The 25,677-nt window shown below is 41.6% G+C and overlaps 2 protein-coding genes across 3 annotated transcripts in view; one reads left to right on the forward strand and one right to left on the reverse strand.

The window, feature by feature from the left end:
- Window positions 1-25,677, reverse strand: part of LOC134502748 (disintegrin and metalloproteinase domain-containing protein 9-like) — a 658,699-nt gene that overhangs the window by 281,559 nt on the left and 351,463 nt on the right. The gene's annotated exons all lie outside the window — the stretch shown is intronic.
- The window catches only part of ZMAT4 (zinc finger matrin-type 4), a 140,754-nt gene that overhangs the window by 104,873 nt on the left and 10,204 nt on the right, over window positions 1-25,677 (forward strand). For both annotated transcript variants that reach the window (XM_063311085.1, XM_063311086.1), the window contains exon 6: window positions 16,295-16,391. In XM_063311085.1, coding sequence (XP_063167155.1) covers window positions 16,295-16,391 — 97 coding nt within the window. The remainder of the gene's footprint in view (window positions 1-16,294; window positions 16,392-25,677) is intronic.

A 25,677-nucleotide genomic window follows, 5' to 3' on the forward strand; every position in this document is an offset into this window, starting at 1 on the left:
AGTGAAATGTGGACATTTCAATTTTGCCCCCATTGTTTAAAGATCCACAGTGAGGATGGACTTGCTGCCCATCTTTTCATACTTAAGGCCCTTCTTTTAGGAAATTCATTTGAGTCTTTTCTTTCCACTGGCCTCCATACTATAAAACTTGGTCAGGGATATGGTACTAAGTAGACAACACCATGCCTTCAATTTCATGGCCTCAGTTTTGCCTTGAACTGTCAATATCCTGTTATTTCAGACATTTTTGTAATGCTCGGCCAGTCCAGTGACATTGGGACTTCCAGGGAAACTTCAATTTCAGTGAGCTGGCTGACACTCCAAAACTTTCAATGAAACTTTGCTGTCTATTCTATAGCCCTGGGATTTTCTAATGATCTCCCATCCAATTATTAACAATTTTTTCCGAATCTGCTTAACTTTTATTCAACATCAGCCTAGATTGGCCAGGTACTGGCATTGAGCTGATGAGCATTTTAATGCTTAATTCTAATGAGATGCTCTTTCCATTAGCAAGTATTTGCTCAAACTTTCTTCCTAGTTCTGAGCTCCCTGCTTTAGAGTTGCCTTATCAATAGGCTAACCATACGTCCCGTTTTGAATGGGACAGTCCCGTTTTTTTTACCATTTCCAGACTGTCCCATCATTTTAATATAAATGTCTGTTTTGTCCCGTTTTCTTAAAAACCTTACTTAAAAATTTGAAAGTTCCTGCGAACCTGTCAGAATGCAGTCTGACTTTGAGGGGAAGGAGGGGGAGCTCAGCAGAAACGGCGGGGAAAAAGCCGCAGAGCTCAACCGGGCGGGAAACCTAAAAAGCAAAAACAGGATCAGCTGATAGGAGGTGATCAAAGGGAAACAGAGGGAAGAAAAGAACGTAAAAGCACAGCCAAAGGAGGAATGGCTTGTCGGGGACAGCCGTTCACTAGACTCTCCAGCCCAGCCTTGCCTCTCACAAACAAAGGAATCCAAAGATTCCCAGCCCAAGAAAACTGGAGAAGTTCCTTCCTGCCGATCCAGCCCATCACCCAGCCCTGCCCCGTTTTGCCATCACAATGTCCCATTTTTGTCTCAAGGAAATATGGTCAGCCTACTCATCAATAGAAAGAAGAGCAAAAGTACTTGGTGCATCACATCTCTTCCCTCCTGCCCCCAATTATAGTGAGTAGAGTGTTTTTCTAATCCTTGTGTTGGGATGGGGAGAGAACCTTATAGAATGGAACAAAATAAATCCTACTGAGACATTATAAATCCCCATATAAGGGCGAATCCATTTCAAATGACTAAGGCAGCAGGAGATGGATAATCAAACGTATCAAAGGAATAAAGTATACAACTGACACCAACTGGAAACTGTGGGCTACGACGGCAGGGAGATTTGAGAACACGTGTGAAAAATGAACACAAGTATCTCAGTCTGACTATACTCTCACCATTTGCAGGAAGCTGGATCTGTGATGCAGTGCAGAGGCAATATCCCAAGGGGATATATACCGCTGGACAGGCTAAAGATATGGTTGAAGTCTGCAATTAAACAGCAAAGCGTCATGTTTTAAAATCTTCTCCCTACCAGGGCTTCCTCTGAGAGAATAAAAGGAAATCTGGATTAGGTTAAACGTGACTCCCTTAATCCTGGAACTCTGGAGAGAGAAGTGGAGTTCCACTGTCTTGGGGAGCTGAGCCCAAACTTTCAGCAATAGCATTTTTCTTCAGGAGAAAGAGAAGGAACAGGATACAACAGAAGGAGAAAGGGTTGTCAGTCCTTTGAGGTAGCCCAGGTCAGGAAACAGACTTCATGAGTTTAATTGGAACTACATGATGGCTGGGGAATTCTGGGAGTTGAGGTCCACACATCTTAAAGTTGCCAAGGTTGAGAAACACTGTCCTAGGGAGTTGGGGGGAACCAGTCCGAGCTTCTTTCTCATGTATTCTCTGTTTCCCAGGGTTAAAACACACTTTGGCTTTCGTCACTCTTTCTGTGAATTTTCTCTGTGGCTCTCTACAAAGGCCCAAGAAAAAAATAGTTTGTGGATGATTCACTTGTGTTGTAAAATATTGTTTCATTTTCCGGATTTGGGCAGAATTGCAGAAGGGTGAATTTCAAAGAGAAGTCTTCAGAGAAGCTGAGCCTGGGCAGGTTGTGCATATTTATTTATTATTTACTTATTAAGCAAATTTATATAGCCAAAAGCAACTCCTGGCAGCATTCATCAATGTACAACAACGAGATAAAACAACAAATATAAAAACAACCGATAAAAATATAAATATATCTACAAACAGGCCCCCTCAAGGGCAGCTGGGAGTAGTGGGCTCTTTCTCAAGACTTCTAAAATATTCTTCTCTCAGTATCATCAAAGGCACTTCCGTATCAATGCTTTGGGCCACTCTGGGATTGGCTCCTGACCTGATTGATCCCACGGCATCATCTGTTTTTTAGGAGCTAAGTTGATTCATTTCTGATTCTGCTCTGATCTTTGGAAACTTGAGGAAAGCAGATGCTTTCCTTTGGAATGCCAAGGGAGCAGGCAAGTGTGGACTTGCTTATTCCCATTGGCAGGAACTCTTACTTTGCCCGGCCATCTGGCCTCAGGCCAACTGTCCCTCCACCATCTATCACCTCCTTAGACCTCCAGCGTCCTATCCTTGGAATTTGTCTTCTGTCATGGTCCTTGATGACAGCTTCCCCCAACCCATTCTCTAGAATAGAATGGGGGAATTTTTACCACTCCTTGAGCAGAGATAGTGTTGATGTTCTTTGTATTCCTGCACTGGTCAGTTGGAGAGAAAGGAGCTGAGCAGGGACTGTTTTGCAAGATCCGCTTTATCTTCTCTGCCTTTCAAAGTCAGCAGGAGTGACAAAGATTGTGAGCTGGTTTGAACTCACTCTGAAAGAGGACAGGGTGAAACAGCTGGGGATATGGAGCTGTCCGAAATAATTAGAGAAGAGTAGTAGAACTGCCTGAACATCAGCTGCTTGTGCTAAATTATTAAATACAGCAGGACAGAAATACTTATTTTTTAAAATCTACAGCGGGATGATTAAAAACAGCAGGTCAGCTCTGTGGAAATGTTCCATTTAGATACCATTTCCTTTTCTCGTGTGGAGCCTTCCTTCCTCAGGCCTACAGGCACTTTCCAGTGCCATTACATGATTCTGAAAATTCTCACAAGTGTTCTTGTTCTCCTAATGTGAACCTTTAAATAAAGATGTATGAGTAAATCTGCCTACAATTTGTCGGAAGCCACGAGGATAATCCAGGTCCAGCTAAACACTTTTCACCGCCCAGAGTCCCCTTTTCGGGAGAGATGGGCGGTGATGAAAATTTGAAAATAAATAAATAAAAATAAAAAATAAATTAATTGCAGTTCAGCAAAGGATCATTACCTTGTCGTGGTGCTGGAGCTTGAGCATCTCAATGATGCCATGAGCTAAACCATGAAGGGCCACCCAAGACAGGAAGGTCATGACAGAGAGGTCAGACTAAATGCGATCCCTGGGGAAGGTAATGGCAACCCACCCCAGTATTCTTGCCGTGAAAACTAAATGGATCAGTACAACCAGAGATATGTCGGTAAACCATCGGAAGATGAGACCCCCAGGTCGGAAGATGGTTAAAATGCTACTGGGGAGGAACACAGGATGAGTTCAACTAGCCCCAGACGTGATGACGCAGCAAGCTCAAAGCCGAAAGGACGGCTAGCGGCCGACGGTGCTGGTGGTGAACGGCGAATCCGATGTTCTAAGGATCAACACACCATTGGAACCTGGAATGTAAGATCTATGAGCCAGGGCAAATTGGATGTGGTTATTGGTGAGATGTCAAGATTAAAGATAGACATTTTGGGCGTCAGTGAACTGAAATGGACTGGAATGGGCCACTTCACATCAAACGACCACCAGATCTACTACTGTGGACAAGAGGACCACAGAAGAAATGGAGTACCTTCATAATTAATAGTAAAGTGACTAAAGCAGTGCTTGGATACAATCCCAAAAACGATAGAATGATCTCAATTCGAATTCAGGGCAAGCCATCTAACATCACAGTGATCCAAATATACACCCCAACCACAGATGCTGAAGAAGCTGAAGTAGAGCAGTTCTATGAGGATCTGCAGCACCTACTGGACAGCACGCCTAAAAGAGATGTTATTTTCATCATGGGAGACTGGAATGCTAAGGTGGGCAGTCAAATGACACCTGGAATTACAGGTAAGCATGGCCTGGGAGAACAAAATGAAGCAGGACATAGGCTGATAGAATTTTCCAAGACAACTCACTCTGCATAACTAACACTCTCTTCCAACAACCTAAGAGACGGCTTTATACATGGACTTCACCAGATGGACAACACCGAAATCAGATTGACTACATCCTTTGCAGCCAAAGGCATCTATACAGTCGGTAAAAACAAGACCTGGAGCTGACTGTAGTTCTGATCACGAACTTCTTATTGCACAATTTAGGATCAGACTAAAGAGATTAGGGAAGACCCACAGATCAGCTAGATATGAGCTCACTAATATCCCTCAGGAATATGCAGTGGAGGTGAAGAATAGATTTAAGGAACTGGACTTAGTAGATAGGGTCCCGGAAGAACTCTGGACAGAAGTTCGCAACATTGTTCAGGAGGCAGCAACAAAATACATCCCAAAGAAAGAGAAAACCAAGAAGGCAAAGTGGCTGTCTGCTGAGACACTAGAAGTAGCCCAAGAAAGAAGGAAAGCAAAAGGCAACAGTGATAGGGGGAGATATGCCCAATTAAATGCAAAATTCCAGAGGTTAGCCAGAAGAGATAAGAAATTATTTTTAAACAAGCAATGCGCGGAAGTGGAAGAAGACAATAGAATAGGAAGGACAAGAGACCTCTTCCAGAAAATTAGAAACATTGGAGGTAAATTCCAGGCAAAAATGGGTATGATCAAAAACAAAGATGGCAAGGACCTAACAGAAGAAGAAGAGATCAAGAAAAGGTGGCAAGAATATACGGAAGACCTGTATAGGAAGGATAACAATATCGGGGATAGCTTTGACGGTGTGGTCAGTGAGCTAGAGCCAGACATCCTGAAGAGTGAGGTTGAATGGGCCTTAAGAAGCATTGCTAATAACAAGGCAGCAGGAGACGACAGCATCCCAGCTGAACTGTTCAAAATCTTGCGAGATGATGCTGTCAAGGTAATGCATGCTATATGCCAGCAAATTTGGAAAACACAAGAATGGCCATCAGATTGGAAAAAATCAACTTACATCCCCATACCAAAAAAGGGAAACACTAAAGAATGTTCAAACTATCGAACAGTGGCACTCATTTCACATGCCAGTAAGGTAATGCTCAAGGTCCTGCAAGGTAGACTTCAGCAATTCATGGAGCGAGAATTGCCAGATGTACAAGCTGGGTTTAGAAAAGGCAGAGGAACTAGGGACCAAATTGCCAATATCCGCTGGATAATGGAAAAAGCCAGGGAGTTTCAGAAAAACATCTATTTCTGTTTTATTGACTATTCTAAAGCCTTTGACTTTGTGGACCATAACAAATTGTGGCAAGTTCTTAGTGGTATGGGGATACCAAGTCACCTTGTCTACCTCCTGAAGACTCTGTATAACGACCAAGTAGCAACAGTAAGAACAGACCACGGAACAACGGACTGGTTTAAGATTGGGAAAGGAGTACAGCAGGGCTGTATACTCTCACCCTACCTATTCAACTTGCACGCAGAACACATCATGCGACATGCTGGGCTTGAGGAATCCAAGGCTGGAGTTAAAATCGCTGGAAGAAACATTAACTATCTCAGATGTGCAGATGATACCACTTTGATGGCTGAAAGCGAAGAGGAACTGAGAAGCCTTATGATGAAGGTGAAAGAAGAAAGTGCAAAAGCTGGCTTGCAGCTAAACCTCAAAAAAACCAAGATTATGGCAACCAGCTTGACTGATAACTGGAAAATAGAGGGAGAAAATGTAGAAGCAGTGAAAGACTTTGTATTCCTAGGTGCGAAGATTACTGCAGATGCTGACTGCAGTCAGGAAATCAGAAGACGCTTAATCCTTGGGAGAAGAGCAATGACAAATCTCAATAAAATGGTTAAGAGCAGAGACATCACACTGACAACAAAGGTCCGCATAGTTAAAGCAATGGTGTTCCCCGTAGTAACATGTGGCTGCGAGAGCTGGACCATAAGGAAGGGTGAGAGAAGGAAGATCGATGCTTTTGAACTGTGGTGTTGGAGGAAAATTCTGAGAGTGCCTTGGACTGCAAGAAGATCCAACCAGTCCATCCTCCAGGAAATAAAGCCAGACTGCTCACTGGAGGGAATGATATGAAAGGCAAAACTGAAGTACTTTGGCCACATAATGAGAAGACAGGACATCGTGGAGAAGATGCTGATGCTAGGGAGAGTGGAGGGCAAAAGGAAGAAGGGCCGACCAAGGGCAAGATGGATGGATGATATTCTAGAAGTGACGGACTCGTCCCTGGGGGAGCTGGGGGTGTTGACGACCGACAGGAAGCTCTGGCGTGGGCTGGTCCATGAAGTCACGAAGAGTCGGAAGCGACTAAACGAATAAACAACACAACAACAAAATTAATTGCAATGAGAGCACTATGCAGTTGAGATGAAAATGTTGAACTTGGGCTGATAGAGATGGAGATAGTGATATCGTGTGTAGTATACATAGGCATGTAATGTTGGACAGAAATACTTTATTTGGGATAAACCTATAATGCTGCTTGGATCTTGGTTAACGAAGCATCTGTTTTCAAACCTGTGAAAATCTAATTAACTAAGAGATTGAAATGTATCAATTTGGGGTGCAATGGCAGTATTATACCAAAGAAACCTGCCGTAAGTGGCCCAACTGAACTCTGAAAGCGACAATCGTCAGAATCAAAACTGTTTATTTCTTTTCCACCATTTGCTAGACTTAGACAGATGACAAATAGTTAAGAACCAACGAAAAGGAATCTTACACATTTGCAAGCCAGTTATATTTCATAGCTGAGTATGCTGCAAAAGATGAAGGCTTTTCCCTGCTTCTACCATCTAGGTAATTTCATCTTAAGCCAGCCTTAAGATTTGCTGGAGGCTTGCGATCATGACCATTTTCTTACAAAGAATTCCATTGTCGTAGCTATTGGCTAAACCTACAATTAACAAAACACAACTGCTACGTGTTTACGTAACATGCTGTGCCCAATTAAATAACCTATATCGTGGCTTGTTTATTTAGTTATAATTTTAGATTTATAACCGCTGCCTCTCTCAGCACAGACTCTGGATGGTGTACCGTTACAATCAATGCAACACCTAAAAAACAGAAAAACATTAACAAAAAATTGAACATTAACAGAGGGGACAATATGCTACAGCCAAGACAGACTTCCCTCCAATGGGCATCAATCTATCCCAGAGCTTGGGGAAAGGGCAAAGTTCTTAAAGATTGTCCAAAAATTTGTAAGGTCAAGGTGGTCCAAACCTCCAGGGGGATGTGATTCCAAAGGACAGGCACCACAATAGAGAAGACTTGCTTCCTAGGCCCTATCAGAAGACACTGAAGAGGAGAGAGGACATAAAATGCTCTGTTGGATCTTACCGGGTGGGCCTACCCATCAAACAAATATAATAATTTTGTGACGTCTGGCCTATATTTGAGCCTGAACGTGCAGGGGTTCCCCAAGGCCTGGAAAATATTTCAAGGGTTCCTCCAGGGTCAAGAGGTTGAGAAAGGCTGAATCAGGAGCTGTAAGTTGAGGAGGGACCACCACAAAGTATGCATCCGCTCTGAATGGGGCAGTACGGAGAATGCAACTGTGTTAATGCATTCTCTCAGCTCTTTCACCATACATAAGCAAACCGTGCTTGCCGATTCATTGCTTTGCCATGCATATGTATGACCACTTCTGCTTAAACCCTGTCTGAAAAATAGCTACAAGTTCCACAATCTCATTTAGACTTTCAAAGAAACCATTTCCCCCTCTTTCATGTACTGTTTTTTCTTATAATTTGAAAAGTCCTACACACTCATGCACACATCAAAGATCTATATCTATATCTATATCTATAAAAATGCCCAGGCGGTTTGAACAATCTGATGACACTAAGATATAAATCCATAGATGCAAAAGCCATAATCATTGTATTTATAGGTTACTATTTGGAGATGTCAGACAAAGGTATACTGAAGGATTCTAAGCAGCTTTCCCAAACTTCCCATTCTTTAGCTATGCTGGGGCTACAACTTCCAGAATTCCTAGTCAGCATGTGAATTCAAGGATATGACATCAAGAGCAGATCTCCATGAAAATTTTAAATCAGATGGTTCATATTTTAAGGCTAATGTGTATATCTTTATAGAATTGTATCTTGTACTGGCCAGTGACCGTAATAAAATTGAACTGAACTGATTATCCCAATACAATAATGAGTTTACCACTTTAGGTAACAACATGCTTCAACACATATTCTGATGTTATTTTTCCCTTAACAATCTTTTTTCCCTTAACTGCTACTATTGCTTTCAGATAATTGTAGCTTCTATGTATTGCCAAGAGCAACACATTCACAGTTAGGGGAAAATCTAGAGCATGCTGGCTGGGGAATTCTGGGAGTTGAAGTCCACGTGTCTTAAAGTTGCCAAGTTTGAGAAACACTGATCTAGAGGATAATGCACACTATTAACAGAAGGAATAATCAAGTCTGGGAATTTTCTGCAGACATTGTGAAAGCTGACTAGAAGGGTTTGAAACTGACTAGATGGTATTAAGATTGAGGAGCTGTGAAAATTAGAAAGTACATTATACAGATAAAAGTAATACAAACTACAAAAGATAAAAAAGTGAAAAGTGATTTAAAAAAAAAAAAAAAAGTAGCTGTGAAAATTGATAAAAATGCAGGGAGCTCACCAAGAGGGGTAGAGATACCCCCATTTTTGCTTTCCGGATTACAGTATGCTGATCAGTAGAAAATTCCTGATTTCTTAAAAACTGCACCGAAGCAAAATTAGGATGTTCACAGGTAGAGCTTTAACTAAAAATAAGGAGCATGGCAAGGCAGCAATTGCAGTCTAAAAGCTGTGCATGAAAAGAAGCTCAGCACCTATATTGTTATGAAAATAAGAGTCCAATTTAGTTTGGAGGGGGCTTTTGGAAGGACACCTTCCCCAGAGATCAAATTCTAACCCTGTGCATTATAGCAAAGAATATCCACAAATCCAATTTCCCACTAAAAGTGAGGAATGACATTAACAAAAGTAATTTATTGTAAAAGGATTCTTGAAATGGGTGAAAATAGAATTGCAGAGTTGGAAGGGAGCACTTATGTCATCAACTCCAACCCCACCACCAGACAGGCAGAAATCCCAGACAGATGGGTGATGAGCCTCTGCTTCAACACATCCATCCTTTATCTGAGCAATTGGTTTCACCGCCAAACTGTTCTTAGATCTGGGAAGCTCTTTCAGACACTCCCGTGGAGTCTGCCGTCCTGAAACTTAAGTCCATCATTCTATATCCTGCACTCTGGGACCATGAAGAACAACTAGGACCAAAAATAACAGGTGTAAATTGCCACCACCTAAATGTTGTTTAGATATAAGGGAAAAAAAACTTTCCTGATGGTATGATCTGTACAGCAGTGGGGCAGTCTACTTGTTTTGGTACTAGATTCTTCATCTCTGGAGTTTTTGAAGAAGACGTTGGACAGCCTTCTGAAAATTGATTTCCTGCACACTATAGAAAATTGAACCAGATTATTCTTGTAGTCCCTTCCAATTCTCCGAGTCTATGACTCTATAATTCTAAGGCTCAACTTTCTGTGCGACATCCTTTCAGATAACTGAAGACTGCTGTAATATCTCCTCCCACCCATGACATCTGTGTGGGGGTGTTAAAACTGGCAAGATGACAGTTATGGTGTTGTAATCACTTTGTACATTCATGCAACGTCAACATGTCTGCAAAAGGCACAGGGCTTAGATCACACAGCTGCAACCACCATCTTTCCTGTTTCAACCCCAACCCCATGTATGCCACTGTTCCTCCTCTTCAGTCTTCTCAAGTCAATGCTAAGCAGTCCCAATTCTTCAGTCTCTTGTAGGATTTATTCTCCAGTCCCCTGATCATCCTCATTGCCCTACCCTTTAACCTTCTTAAAGAGTGATGCCCAGGAATAGATAGAGGACTCAAGGTACAATCCGACTTCAGCAGGTCAAGTGGATTTGGAAATGATATAATGGTTGATGGAGCTTAACGTTGCATTTATTGAATGATTAAATTTTATTATGTGATTTTCACCTCATTTGTCTCTCCTATCAAGATTGTTTTGAATATTCTATCTGTATTCTGAAGGATTAGTTATCCCACCCACCTTTGTGCCACTTGTAAATTTGATAAGCATTCACTTTACAGTACTTTTTCATCTAAATCATTAATAAAAACAAAGGGTGGATAGAGCAGTTTCTGGTGGGTTTGGAGGATGGGTTTTGGACCTGTTCTCTTCCTTTCAAGGACATTGCTACAGGAAGTTGCTTATTGAATATTCAAAACTTGGCAGTTAATATTTGTAGGCCATCTACTGATTAAAGAATCTTTATTTGAGGAATCACCTACATTTTAACTGATTTGTCTGATAGCTAAAATGAATGGATATGTTGCTAAAACAATGAAGATACCTTGTATAAGATACTGAGGCAAATGTGGAATAAGCTAAAATTCAACAAAGGGAATCTGCAGTCCTACCAGTTAAAACTTAAAATCACTGAGTCACTTAATGAAAGGGTAAGGTTGCAATCCTGTAGTATCTCAAGAGCCATGCGATTGTTCTTCTTCCTTCCACCTTCCAAGATGGGAGCAGTCATCTGCCAAAGGCCCTCTGAAGAAACCAGGTCTCGATGGCCTTCCAAAATCTTAGCAGAGTCAGGGCATTCTGATCTCTGAGATACACTGTTCCAGAGAAAGGGGCTGTGACAGAGCAGGGCTGCCTCCATGATCCCTGATGGCAATGCTACTGAGGGATCGGGACCTAGAGTGAGCCCGCTCTTCCAGACCTTACCTAGTCCAGCACTCCCTGCATTGATTAGATGCACTCAGGGACTCTCACAGATACACAGAAGAGGCCACTTGTCCCCTTTCTCTGTTATTTCCCAGGAGCTGGGAATCCCTATACTGGTTGGTGGCTGGGAGCTGACTCAGCCAAAAGGAATTCTTCCAAGCAGGATTTTCGCAGAATCTTCTTTAGTAAGATTTATTGAGATGGAAGTGAAAGGGTCACAAGAACTTCAGCGACTTGAACTCTTTCCAGTTCAAAACCAGTTCACCCCCCCCCCCCAACATTCCCAGTTGATTTCCTGACAGACTTTTTTGTGAATCAGCAAAGAGGCAGTTCTTTTCACAGATAATGGAGGAGTTGTCGGAAACCACCACCTGAATCCATATCAGTCTGTCATCTGTTACCGTAGCTGTGCCAGTGCAAATGCAGAAGAGTGGAGGAGATGAGCTTGGGCACAATCTACCCCTTGCCAGTTGAAGATGGAGTTTGCTCCGCTCTTCTCTATGGAGCTACAGTTTTTATAGGACTCTGCCTTGTTGCCAACTAAAGCTTTCTCAGGGCCTCATCCCTTGATAGTCCCGCATCCATGCCGACTCCTTTGCTTCTGATCGATCCCCTCACTTGGCTAAGCCAGTTCTAGGGATCAGTCCAGTTGTGGGAATCAGCATGTGCCTCGGAACCCAGTATTTGCTTCTACATCCTTTGGTGGAGTGCTTAAGATGCTGGGATGGAAGCCAGTTGGGTGACTTTGAGCCAGTTCCTGTCTCCCAGCCCAATCCAGTGCGCAGGACTGTTGTACTGGGGAAAATGGGAAGTGGGAACGTCATGCACATTGCCTTGGGTTGTTAAAAAATAAAGGCAGGAAAAGAAGAAAAGAAGAAGAGGAAGAGGAAGAGGAAGAAGAAGAATCATTCAATTCTTCCTGTTTGGCTCTCTCTGCCCTCAGAGTTCCTGAAGCTGTTTTCTCTCCATGAGAGATTTTGATTCACTTCCATTATTTTATTGTTTGAACCCAAGGCCTTCCTTTTCAAAATGCTTGTGTAAACATTTCCTTTTCACATTAATGCTAGATAAAAAGCAAAATGCCAGCTCTTGGCATATTCTGCTGCTCCTATAAGCAATGATTAATATGTGATCACTGGTGTGTTTTAGGGGCACCTCATGTTCCCAGGCTTTTTCCAAAATCCAGGAACCCCCAATCTGTGCAAGATAAAAATTCATATGCCTTCACTCTCAACACTTCTTCCTCCAGACATGGAATTGCACATTCCCCCAGGCAGGCTGGAGTTTCCAGACCATTTAACACCATTCATGTTCCTTCTTTAAGTTCCCAGCTTCTCACTACCTTGGATCCAGCAAAATGACACCAGTGTGCGCCTTTTGCTGATGAAGGCTGCAAAATTCCTCATAATATGGCCAAGCCCCACACAGCTGAACCAGATCAAGACCGCAAGAATAAGCAGACTTCAGTTACGTATCTTTAGTGCTACTCTGGGGTAAATTCAGTATCTTGGAAACTGCAAGAAGAATTCCAGCCAGCATTCATAGTGAGTTCATTAAAGTGGAGTCTCAATGAATGACTTGAAATGCTCCTTCCGAGTTTTTTTGCCACCTGGGCTGAGTTGCCTTTTATAAGATAAGCTGCCAATGGCCCAGCCTTCCATCTCTTGACTGTTTATGTCTGCTCTCCCTTCTTTTCCTTTTCCATTTTCCCCACAATCCCTCACAAACTGTAATGGTATGCGGGAATGACCTTGGGAGACAGGAGGAAGAGCTGCTGTCATGTTCCCGTTCCGATGTTTATGGTTCCTCGTAACGTTTCACATGTCATTTCTGCAGTTGCGTGCCTGCCTGGCCACGCTGGTAAATTTCCTTTGTGCTGACTTGTGATCTTCTGGAATGTATGTTTGGGTTATCTCTGCTGTTCAAGGTTACTTTCTCAGGCCGATTCTAACGGTTGCTAGCATCTGGGGTGGGTGGTTGCTATGCTAGCCTGAGGGGAGGGTTCGCAACGGGAGCAAGGCTTTTTAAGTTTGTAATTGGCGCGCTTTTGCTCATTCTCAGCTTTCTTCGTACTTTGCATACTATTCATTCAATAAATTAGTTTTCTCTAGTAATTACTGATGAGACTCCTTTTATTGGAATAGGCAATCATTACAGCTGCAGACTAGGCAATGGGGACGGAATGGGGGATGAGGCAAACATCTTAGAAGGGACCTTCTCTAGTTTCTTGCACTGTAAAGTGAGGGGGGAGAAATGTATTTCAGACTGGCAAGATTCTGTTAATGTGGCCTTATAATAAAGATAGAGCTAGTAGTCCTGGGTGTGTTTCTCGTTTGGACTACCTCGCAAGGCTGACACAAACAAGGAGGCATTAATAGAGTCAGGGACCACAAAGGGATGACATTGGCATCTGCCTGTTTAAGCAACAGTTTAAAATTAAACCTATTTCTTTACTTTTCAGAAGTACAGCAGTGAATGCTGGCAGTCACACATCGACAACTGTCAACATTTACCCTTACAATCTTCTCAGTTTTCAGACATTTGCAAAATTAATCTGGGATTGTCACCAAATTTCAGACATTCCTTGCAACATATGTTAAGCTGATAATGGCTGCACAGCCATCTGTTGAAGCAATAGGGAGACATAATATAATATTATACACCATGGACACATTCCAAGCATCATGAAACCCCTTGGATATCCACAGAGAGAGCTGTGCATATGGTTATTCTTACAATGAGAACCTAAAATGCTTAATATGGACTAGATTGTGCCCATTGTATCATTACCTTTGGAAGCTAGGTTGCAAAGAGTGGAAACTGTGTCTTTCAACTCTCCATCAGCAATGAAATCTAATCGCTAGACCAGTGTTGTTCCCTATGCTGGCTGGGGAATTCTGGGAGTTGAAGTCCACACATCTTCAAGCCACAGTTGAGAAACACTGTCTTAGACAAATCTCTGAATGTAATAGTACAGATAGTCCTTGCTTAACAGCCATTCATTTAGTGATGGTTTGGACTTACGATGGTTATGAAAAAATCAACTTATTGCCAGTCCTCACACTTACGACCCTCATGGTGTTCCCCCTGGTCACATGATCATGAGTTGGGTGCTTGGCAATTGGTTTGCATTTATGACTGTCCCAATGTCCTGTGGTCACATGATCGCCATTTTCAACCTTCCCGGCCAGCTTCTGGCAAGCAAAATCAATGGGGAACCATGTGATTTGGTCAATGACCATGTGGTTTGCTTAAAGCCCGTGGTGATTTGCTTAACAATCACCGCAAAAAAGGTTGTAAAATTGGGTCAGATTCTTAATGATCGCTTTGCTTAGCAACCAAAATTCTGGTCCCAATTGTGGTCATTAAGCGAGGACTACCTGTATTTGCTGGGAGAATCAGAGAAAGAAGCTGTGCATATGCTTTTTATTAAACAATATTAAAGAAATACTGAACCCAGTAAAGTGAAGTTTTCTGTACTGGGGAAAGTGTTGCTGATACAATCTAGAATCTTTCTTTCAAAGGTTCCTAAAAGGAGAAATATGAAATTTTAATCACCATTCAGACACACCCCAAGGAGTTTTTAGCTTTTTATCCAGAATTTTTCCATTCAGTCCAGTCCTAGGAATAGTAGAAAGGAAGGTACATTGAATTTTCTTGCCCAAAGCTGAGAAACACAAAACTTCATAAACCTTGTACTGCTTTGGGGACCTAAGGCGTAGTTACGTAACTGTGCAGCCTTGCAGGTAGAAAAGGTTGTAATCAGAAATTTCCTTATTAAGCCAATGAAACCAAATCTCTAGATAGGAAGAAAAACAAAGGGATTTTATTGGGAAAATGCAGGAAAACAGGAGACAGCAGCAATCACAGACACATATTTCCAGATAGTTATTTCTTGCATCTTTAGGTTTCTGCCCATGTTCATTGCTGAGTACAATTAGAAAGGCAACATCTGTGTCTCCTGTCGGGATGTTCTTAGGCAGGCCCTCCTTGTTCCTCCTCCTTCCAGTCACCATCTTCAGCCTCATCAGGGATTTGACTGTTGCTTGTTCAGTCAAGTAAAACGCTCCATCTTTGAAGTCCTAAGACCAGTCAGCAAATCAAAAATTACCTTGTGGCTAAACCAGCTTCTAACAAACCTTGTGGAATTATAAAGGCTGCCTAGTTTTTAACCAGTTGTGTCACTCTATAAATGGCATCCTATGGGAGAAAGTATTTGAGGAAATGAAAGCTGAATTCTGTTTATTCAGGCTTGCATCATGGGGCTAACTTATCAGATGAACTAGAGGTTTATTGCAGTTGAATATATGAAAGATAGCACTATATTTTCATTCATCCAATTCAGTTGTTTTGCTTCTGTGTAAAATAGGGGTTCTTAATCTTTTCTAGCTAGGCCCCAGAATACATTTAGGACTGGCTTTGTGACTGATGGTTCAGTTTTGAATTAATAATGGTTTTCTTATTAACTACTTTACTGGTGTTCTGACATGGCTGTTTCAAAAAATTGATCCATCACCTCTTCCACCTCTTTTTCACATGCTGCAGTGAGAATTTCCACACAGCACAATCAGAACCCTACCTAATTACAGAATGAGTGCACAGGGAAACAAGTCTGTTGCAATGCAAAATTCTGGGCAAGGCCATCATGAGTCAGAAGGAAGGGAGGGCAGACATTAAGAATTGGAAAACAGCAGAAGAAGAGGTGACTCTTGAAGGCAGCAGGACACTCACGTATTCATCCAAGGTTAAACTTTCCCCTTGTTCCCTGAAAATAAGTGCTGTTGAATCAGCTCACTTCAATTAATCTTTCTCTCTCTTGCACGCACACACACACACATGCTGTAATACATCTATGCAGAAAGAAAATTCAATTTATCTACAGGACTATGATGCCTTACCCTAAAAGCATGGTAGTCCTTTTGGCAACCCAGAGGTTAGGAACCACTGGTGAAAACTCTAGCTATAAGGATGGAGGCCTGGGAAGAGAAGACTAGGAAGACCAGAAGCTTCCCTTGCCATTTTCATTGTCCTCTAGATATGGAAGGTGAGGATCTGCAGAGATGATCTTCTGTTACCAATGGACCCTGAGAGTTTGGAAAATCAGAACGGTAAAGTTTCAGGGGGACCTTCCGTGGACAGAGGATGACTTCAGGACAGGCAATAGCCTGTTGGGGTAGATGCAGCTATCAAGCCTGCTGTTTTCATAAGATGGTGCAGTTCACCCTGTTACATTCTGTCCACAGGTCTGAAGCGGACGTACACCTGCAACGTCTGTGCCGTCACTCTAAACTCAATAGAACAGTATCACGCACACTTGAAGGGCTCAAAGCATCAGAACAAGTAAGTTTGACTCTCTTGTTAGGTGTGGCGAGGGAATGGGTCTTAGGGACACGGTTATTTTCCCTTCCCATTATAATTAACCTGCATTTCTGGATATTGGATGGAGTAAAAAAAAGTTTATGTAACAAGCCATAAATGTGGAAATGCCACATATTCAGAAAGCAGAATGAAGGGCCAAGGAGGGGCATCTGCAGGAGGCTGTCAAAATCAGGAAGGTGGAAATCGAGTGGAATATTGCGATGGGGGAGCTGGGGGTGTTGACGACCGACAGGAAGCTCTGGAGTGGGCTGGTCCATGAAGTCACGAAGAGTCGGAAGCGACTAAACGAATAAACAACAACAATTGCGATGCCATCTACGTGTATGTGCATTTATAAATGTGTGTGTTTGTGAGAGAGAGGGACTGAAGTGAAGCACTTCAGTGTGGGATGAACAGCACTTATTTTCTGGGAAGAAAGGAGGAGCTTAACCTTGTATGAACAATGTTTGTATCACCAGCGCGCCAATTTTAGCCCCCTGCCCTTTGCCAGCACTTCTGCTCTGTTACTCAGACTAGCCATAGCAGCTGTGTCTGTCTGAGTGTGCATTGATGAAAAAGATGGGGTTTTTTTTCTTTATTTTGGGTTGTTTTCCATTTTTACTTCCTGAGAAATATACTGTAATAGCTAAATGATGGTGCCAGGTTGCAAAACGTCTCTCTCCTGCATTGAGGGTTTTGCCCTAGTTTATGGTGAGGGAGGGGTATGATTCTAATGCTTTTTATGAGCTGTTCAATGACATTTAGTGTGAGGGCACTGTTTTGTTTCACCCCCGTGTTTAAATGAAGCAGTAGCACACTCGTGCAACTCTGCACTGCTGCATCTTTCCTCTATTGCTTTATTGAACCATTTGCATGTTAAAAAAGGTGTGTATGGGAGGGGGAGGGGTGGGGAATAAACTATTTTTTCAGAAACAAAGATCAGCATCCAGAACACTCTTCTGTACACTATGGGATTCTACCTTGCCTAAGTCTGATTCAGAAATCAGTCTGTAAATATGAAACTGCAAAAATCTCGCCAGGTCTAGATCAGGTTGACCTTTGTCTTTCTCTCTAGATCAGTGTTTCTCAACCTTGGCCACTTTAAGAAGTGTGGACTTCAGCTCCCAGAATTCCCTAGCCAGGAATTCTGGGAGTTGAGGTCCACTCATCTTTAAGTGGCCAAGGTTGAGAAACACTGCTCTAGACTTACTGTCTTCTCTTGTTATTCTTTCCAACCCTATGGCATGTGGGAAATATATTAAGTATTGGGACTTGAAACTCTGCCAGCAGGATAACTCTCCAAAAATTAAACAAAATGGGAACAAACTTAGTAGGGGCAGGGGTGGTTGGGAGAGAGGAGGTGGCAAAAGGAAGGTTTGAGTCTGAAAATGGGTCTGATCCCAGAAAAAAAGGCAGGGGAAAAAAATCCAGGAAAAATTCCCCAATGAGAGGGGCACTTGGACAGCAGCTCAGGATGTTGGTGGCTGCTCTGTTCTAAGCCTCCCCTTCCTTCTTGTCATGTGACTCAGAGTGGTGCATATGCAGCCCATCTTGCGCTTCACAGCACACCCATTCTCACATACACGTATGCATGCAACATGAGGGGAGAGCAGCCACTCACACACAGATGCCACATGTTTTTATAATTTTTTTAATCCGTTCAGTCATGTCCGATACTCAACGATTGCCTGGACAAGTCCCTGCAGTTTTCTTGGCAAGGTTTTCCAGAAGTGGGTTTGCCATTACCTCCTTCTCAGGGCTGGGAGAAAGTGACTGGCCCAAGGTCACCCAGCTGGCTTTGTGCCCAAGGCGGGACTAGAACTCACAGTCTCCCGGTTTCTAGCCTGGTGCCTTCTCCACCACACCAGACTGGTTCTCCATCATTTTGTTACATAGAAGGAAATATGGAAGCATTCTACATTACTGCTGGTAAAGGGGTTGGAAAAAATTCCAAAGCTGTGCTCTGCTCACTTCTCTGTATTATTTTTCATCCAAAAACAATCTCAGTCAAACCGATATTCTCTACTTTTCCTTGCAATTTCCTCTGGGCATCTCATCATGCTTCAAGGCCATGACTGGAACGTTTCCACTGAGTTTTTTTTTTAATTGCTAATCATCTTCAGAAATGCAAATAATTTTTCTCTATATCTTGTACCTTTTGTGCCAAGGCTACAAGCTTACTTTATAAAGGGGAAGTTGACCTTCACTCTAGAGGGATTTATAAAGGAGCTAGCCTAGCTTAAATTGAATTTGCTGGTGGTACATGTGGACAAGGTGAACTATAAGGTACACTCGATATTATGACTGCAAAATGGATTAACTGAATTCAGCAGAATGAACATGATCGGAGGCAAAAGGCCAAGAAGTGCTAGTCGAATGAACTAAATTTAAATCACTGAGGGATGCGGACAGAGATCGAGATGAAACGTCGCACACACACTGTCCAAGCAAGTTCACTTTTTTAAAACTTCATTAAATTTCAACAAGAGATAAAATATTAAAAAAGCAACAACAGAAAAAGGAGTTGAGAAGAAAAGATCAGAAAGAAAGCAAAGTTAAGAGTGCAGAAAAGAAAAGAGTCGAGAAAGAGAAATAGTTTCCAGCTTTCTTTGGTACAGATACAAATATAAGATACATCAACCTCTTACCCTAAAATTAACAAGAGTACACAATATTTCTATGATTATAAACAATTCTAATCATCAAATCCCAAAATTCGTTTCATTTTTTTTCAGTTTCAAGCAAAAAGGTTCAAAAGTGGTTTCCAAGTAGAAACATAGCTAGAGAAAGTCTTTTCTTTAATCAAATAGTCAATTTCACTATCTGGCCAATTTGATTAACTTCACCATCCATTGTAGGTATTTGTAAATCTTTCCACCTCTGTGCATATAAAAGTCTTACTGCTATTATCATATATAAGAACAAAGTCCCATGTTTTCTTTCAATCTGTTTATCCATCAGACCTAAAAGGAAAACCTCTGGTGAGCAAGTTCACTTCTGAATACATTTAGAGAATTTGTCTGCTTCTAATTCATGTTTAGGAAAAAATTGGAATTTTCATTTGGATAAAAAAATAATAGAGAGTAGGCTTGTCCCACAGGCTTGGAATGAGAGGTCAAGAAGGATTCTCTAGAAAGGTAAAGTCAGAAGAACACAGGTCTGTCACAGTCAGATTCTTTAGCAGAGAGTTAAACTTACATTAGGAAAAGTAGGGTTTTTTGTTTTGTTTTTTAATTGTATGGCATACAATTAAATTTTGACTATATGTTCAACATATAGTCAAAATGAACAGTGTTCATGCTGCTTTTTCTTGCTGGGAAATCCTTGTGAGGTCCAGCAGCCAGATGTGTAGACTATTTAGCCATGACAAGTCATGTTGCCCCAGGGTGCACCATGAGGAGACTAGTCTCCATTGCACCAAGTTGGGCTGAGAGAAAGTGACTGGCCCAAGGTCACCCAGCTGGCTTTCATGCCTAAGGCGGGACTAGAACTCACAGACTCCTGGTTTCTAGCCGAGATCCTTAGCTACTAGACCAAACTGTGTACCACTAACATAAGACTTGCAGAACATATAGTCAAAATATAAGATCCATATAAGGAACCTATTTAATCTGCTTAACATGCAGAAGTGAACCTGAGGAACTATCAAAAGAGAGAAGAAACATTGTCGAAAGTGGAGGACAAAAGAAATCCCAAAATTTCAAAGAAAAGATTCAGGAGACTTTCAGAACAAGCTCTCATGATAGCAACAGTAAGACAGGAGAGGAAAGTCTTGAACACCACAAAGACTGTATGATGTCTGAAAATAGATTTTCAGTCTCAAGCATGAAAAGATAAGAAAAGATATCTCAGTCAAGAATCTTAACAGGTAGAAGAAGATCATAAGGAAAAGAAAGAAATTCAGAGAAATCCCAGAAAAATGTACAGATAAACTAGGAATATTCAAGAGTAATCATGGATGAGCATTAATAGAGATTAAAGGAAGGTAGAAAAGCTACACTCAAACCTTTGACAAGTGGAGTTACAGAATGACAAAATAGGATTAAAGAGATCATTGAAATGGAATAACATTCTGTGTCACGGCACCTGCCCTTTAGAATGATATCCCTCCAGAGATTGAGATGGTTCCCACCCTGATGATGTTCATGAAGCTATTAAAGACTGTATTCTCCCAGTCTTCGGGGCAGGTGAAGGTTGAGCCCCTGCTGATGTTTTTTCTGGTTATATGTTGCCTTTGGGCCCCTCATGATTTTATTTTTCATATTTTTCATATTTTGCATTTTTTTACTTTTTAATTATAAGCTACCTAGAGCCATTGGGAATCAGGCAGCCTATAAATTAAATGAATGAATGAATGAATGAGAAAAAGAAAGAAAGAAAGAAAGAAAGAAAGAAAGAAAGAAAGAAAGAAAGAAAGAAAGAAAGAAAGATGGTAGCCAATTGTCCATGCAATCACCAAAAGCAAAGCGCAACTCAATCCGTAAAATTAATTAAGTTGTCAACTTTGATCTTTAAAAAACAACAACAGTGTAATACTGAGAATCCCAAGGGATAAGACAGAATGCATAGTAAAAGTGCAACTGAAAATCAGAGTCCAAGCAACCAAATAATAATTCAGCAGTGATCTCTGATTTTTATGCTCCAGGTTGCTGAGCATCTCTCTCACTCCAAGGGTTCTCAATAGTACTTCTGCAGAATTCTGATTCTTTGAAGACCATTACCCTTATGTATGTGATGGTTGCAAAGGTTGGTTCTTGGCCTGATAAAAATGCAGGAGACTCGTAAATAAATAGCCAGCTGCAAGTTTCTCCATTATTGGTGAAGAGACCTGCCTCTTTGCCAGATCATAGGAGGGCTGTTAGAAAGGAAAAAAAATGAGAATGTCTCCATCCTAATCTTCAAAGGAATGAATTGGTTTTAAATGGGAAATAGTTAAGGTTGCTGGAATTCTTGTAACCCCATCCCTTTCTTCTTAAATCTTATCAAACAGAACGCTGTGAGAATCATTCTTAGAAAGAATAACTTAGTTGCTCTGTTCTGTTGTCCTTTCTCTTATCTTCACTGTGATCCACTCTTGTAAACTTGAAGAATGGTCTGTTTTTTCAGAACTGAGGTTCAAAGTCACAATATGCATAGATGTGGTAGGGACTGGACCTCCTCAAATGTCTCTGCGAGGGTCCAGATCCTCAAGCAAAAGATAATCCTTGTCATTCTAATATTCTGTGGTATTTATGACAGAAAGATGGATGCAAACTATCTGGATCAAAAATGAACTGTCCTGGCAGGCAATCATTTTCTCTCTGTATGCTTTTCTTCTGAATTAGCATTCTTATTAGTGTCTCTGGATAATCTCTCATCACATATACATTATGATATAAATTTGGCTAGTGACTCCTGTGACACTTAATAAAGCAGAAGCAATATGATATTATCAAATTCAGCAGCAAGAACATTCACAAATTTAATTCGAAACGGTAGTTAGAGATGCTCAGCCAGCCAGTTTTTGATAAGCAATTGCTTTGATCATTCTCCTTCGTCTTCATGATTGCTCTTACATGGTTTCCTCTGGAGATGAGAAATTAGGAATTCAGGGGCATGTGATGGATGCCTGGTTGAAAAATTAGCTGGGGGAGAGGAAAGCTCAGCCAAAGAGGAGAAGGAGCAGCTATGAATATAGAACTGATTTCTGAATATTTGACTTGCCTTTCAATACAAGAAACAGTACTGATCATCTACAATTAAAGTATTTAAAATTGTGGAATTCTATAAATTTGTAGAACTGTGCAAAAGGTGATGTCTTCACTGAAGAAGCATTATTAGGTTTTGTGTGGTCAAGACTTTTATGGAAACACCACCCACTAGAGGATGGAGGAAAAATCTGACTTAGCAGAATTCCAAAACTGTATCCGGAGTTCTCAGCACAAGAAAAGAATTACTCAAGAGCACTAACTAGGAATCTGTCCTAAGATATAAAGTAGGCATCCAGGCAGCTGAAGTAGGTCCTGCTTCCAGCATTCCCAGGGGTTGCAAGCATCAGCTCAGCATCCAGGTGAACTCAGGAGCAACCACAAATCAAGGATAAGCATTTCCTCCTAAAGAACCCTTTCAGGAAGACACATACTTCCACACCTCTCATTCTTCTAATTTATTACTTGCTGATACTTTGGGTTGGGCATGGTTGGCAACAGTTATTGAGTCATGAGTGAAGTTACTAAATGTGGGCTGCAAAGGATCAGATAACATGAAAGGGCAGCAAATAGACACTGTAACTCTTTGCTACCATCTAGCAGACATGTGGGTTTTTGCAGCCCAGATCTCACAACCTGTAATGGCATGTGGGAAAGACCTTGGGAGACTGGGCAAAGAGACACTGCCAAGGGAACAGTCAGATAAGAGAGGGCATAAACTGCAACTGGATAGTGGGGCAGACAAGAGGCTCAGAAGGGACTCTTCCTAGTTTCTCGGGTGGTAAAAGAGATGGGGGGTAGAATTTTACTTTCAGACTTGCAAGATTCTGTTAATGTAGCTTTGCAGTAAAGTGAAATTAGCTCATCTGGTTGTGATTCCTATCTGGTTTACCCAGCAAGGCCAACACAGCCCAAATCTGTGGCCATAGGTCCAATGGAAGGAAGGAAGGAAGGAAGGAAGGAAGGAAGGAAGGAAGGAAGGAAGGAAGGAAGGAAGGAAGGAAGGAAGGAAGGGAGGGAGGGAGGGAGGAAGGAAGGAAGGAAGGAAGGAAGGAAGGAAGGAAGAAAGGAAGGGAGGGAGGGAGGAAGGAAGGAAGGAAGGAAGGAAGGAAGGAAGGAAGGAAGGAAGGAAGGAAGGAAGGAAGATGATAGAGATGATAACCAGTATTTGTGTTTTTTTCCTGTATGCTCTGTCTCAAAAGTGCTTTGTACCTCAAAGCATAACCTTTTATTTGTTTTTATAAAGAGATACATACACATGTAAACTTAAGGAATCAAATAACATAAGTACTAACATACTTTAATTATACTATTATCTCTTAGCTTAATATCTCACCTTTTCTCCAGGAAAAAGGCAGCTTCCTTTCATTTTATGTGAAGTAGGCTGGGTTGAAAGAGAGTGGTTGGCCCAAAATCTCTTGACCAGCTTCCATGGCTGATGGTGGCTTTAAAGCTGGACTGCAGATTTTACCTCCATAATCAGTGTTGACATTTCACAAATTTTGCTTGACTGAGAGAGAAATTTCATCCCACCTTTACTGTTTCCCCAGAGAAAGTCTCCTTGGTTTTGTCCCCCTTGTGTGCATGCCTTGGCTGTTGCTTCAAGTACTTTTGTGAGAAATTTTAGACCGCCTCTTCTGGGGGGCATTTCATGTGTCCAATTTATTTTCCCATTAATATTATCACAAAGTCTTTGAACTCTTAGATTGAATTGGCAGAGGACCAGCTAAACAAGACCAAAAAGTACTCTAAGAGGTCAGATGTTCTTTGGTTTTAATGTGCCAAATTCCCATCATGCTTCTGGTTTTAAAATGAACACAAATCATACTGATGAATGCTAGCTGGAATGGTTTGGAGCCACAGAGTCCAGAGACAGATATGCAAAAAACTTGTGATGTTACCTAGTGTGAGAACCTTTATGGGTCAAGGGCCAAGCTGGCTCCTGAGATACTGCAGCTCCCCAGTCCCATTAAGTCCCCCCTTCTGATTCTTGCATCAGAGAGGCTGTCACAACAGATAGTTCCAAGCCTCTTTACACATGGGAAAAGGGATCCATGTTGGATGGGATTTCAGAGCAGGCCCCTACCTGGGACTCAACAGAAAAGATGAGGAGACCTCTGAGGCTGCATCTGGACAATGGGCTGGAAGGTCCTCCCCTTAATATTTTGCACTATAATGAACACAAAGAAAGGTCTACAGGCAATAACACCATAGGGTGGGTTTTTTTGTATATAATTGTATTAATAATTTTGATTACAGTGGTAAAAATTAATGCAAACTGAACTTAAAGAAAAAAGAATGGTAAAAAAAAAATAAAAAGTGCGAGAAAAAAGAAAATGAAAGAAAGAGAAAAGAAAGATTATGATAAAGAAAAAGAAAACAAATATATATATATTAGGACATTAGATCTCCCAAAGCAGAGACAAATCAGAACATCTTCCAGATTCATCAAACATTTTTGAAAAAGCCAGGATCACTTTATATTGCCAGCATGTGATTCCAGCCTCTTTCAAAGAAGAGAAGCTTTGCTCAAGCTGGTCCCATTCTACCCATTGATTGTCAGCTATTCTTGGCCATGCCATAATAGTTTCAAAATAGCAACAGTTATTATGAACTACCAGGACATCCACAGTCCTTAACATTAAAAGGGGGTGAGACCTTTCAGAACATCTGCTGGGGAGGGCAAGGATGAAAACTTTAATTAGGGGCTTGGGACACAAGCTGAACTGATTGAGTCATTGTCTAACAGGCTGTTCTTGAAACAAGTGTGGTTCTTTCCTGCCCATTCCAAAGAGAGTGCCACCAAAACAAAACCAGCATTCAGCAGGAAGAATAGGGCCCAGGGCTGCCGTGTCATTTGCTAAGGGTGCTTTTTATGCAGATCACGGGCTTCATGAGCATCCTGGTTTCTATGTGGATCAGCAGTAAAGGGATGGCAGCTCCATTAATGGGGGTCACACAAGCTTCAAAGCAGTTGAGGAAAGGACCTGGCCGCTGCCTTGTTTTTGTCTAATGTTAGGCCAAGAGGGAGGAAGCCCTATGCTCTGTTCCCAATCCTTGATGCATTGTCTCAGGGCAAGTGGTCAAATCAGACTCAATATTTCAGGAGAGGCCACCAGTTAAAACTGGAGCAAGCCATTTTTTGAGCTCTGACAGCTTGTGTGGTGCAAGACTTGGCAACAGCCCAGTGTGAAATGGCATAAAACTACAGGGACAGAAGGGTTGCATCCACCTGGTGGTGTAAAGTACAACACCTACCCAGGGCCGCTAGGCAGAGATAAATACAATTTGTATTTGAGATAAATGTGATCTGTAAAATGTCATAGTGTAAAATGATTAATCAGTAGACTAGAAGTTGTTAAACTATCAATCTAAAATAATAATACTAACGCAATATCACTGTACTGTAGAAAGAGAGGAAGGAATGTTATTGCCACCAAAGACCAGCCAGATAAAATGCTTCAAGATTTGAAGCAATAATACAAAAGCAGTGGATCATTTATTAAAAGTTACACTTTGAACTTAAACTTTGGCTTACCCATGACCCAAGAAGAGTTAAAATTCTGGGGAGAGAGCAAAGG

The sequence above is a fragment of the Candoia aspera genome, chromosome 9, assembly GCF_035149785.1.
Source record: "Candoia aspera isolate rCanAsp1 chromosome 9, rCanAsp1.hap2, whole genome shotgun sequence".
In the NCBI taxonomy this organism is placed as follows: Eukaryota; Metazoa; Chordata; class Lepidosauria; order Squamata; family Boidae; genus Candoia; species Candoia aspera.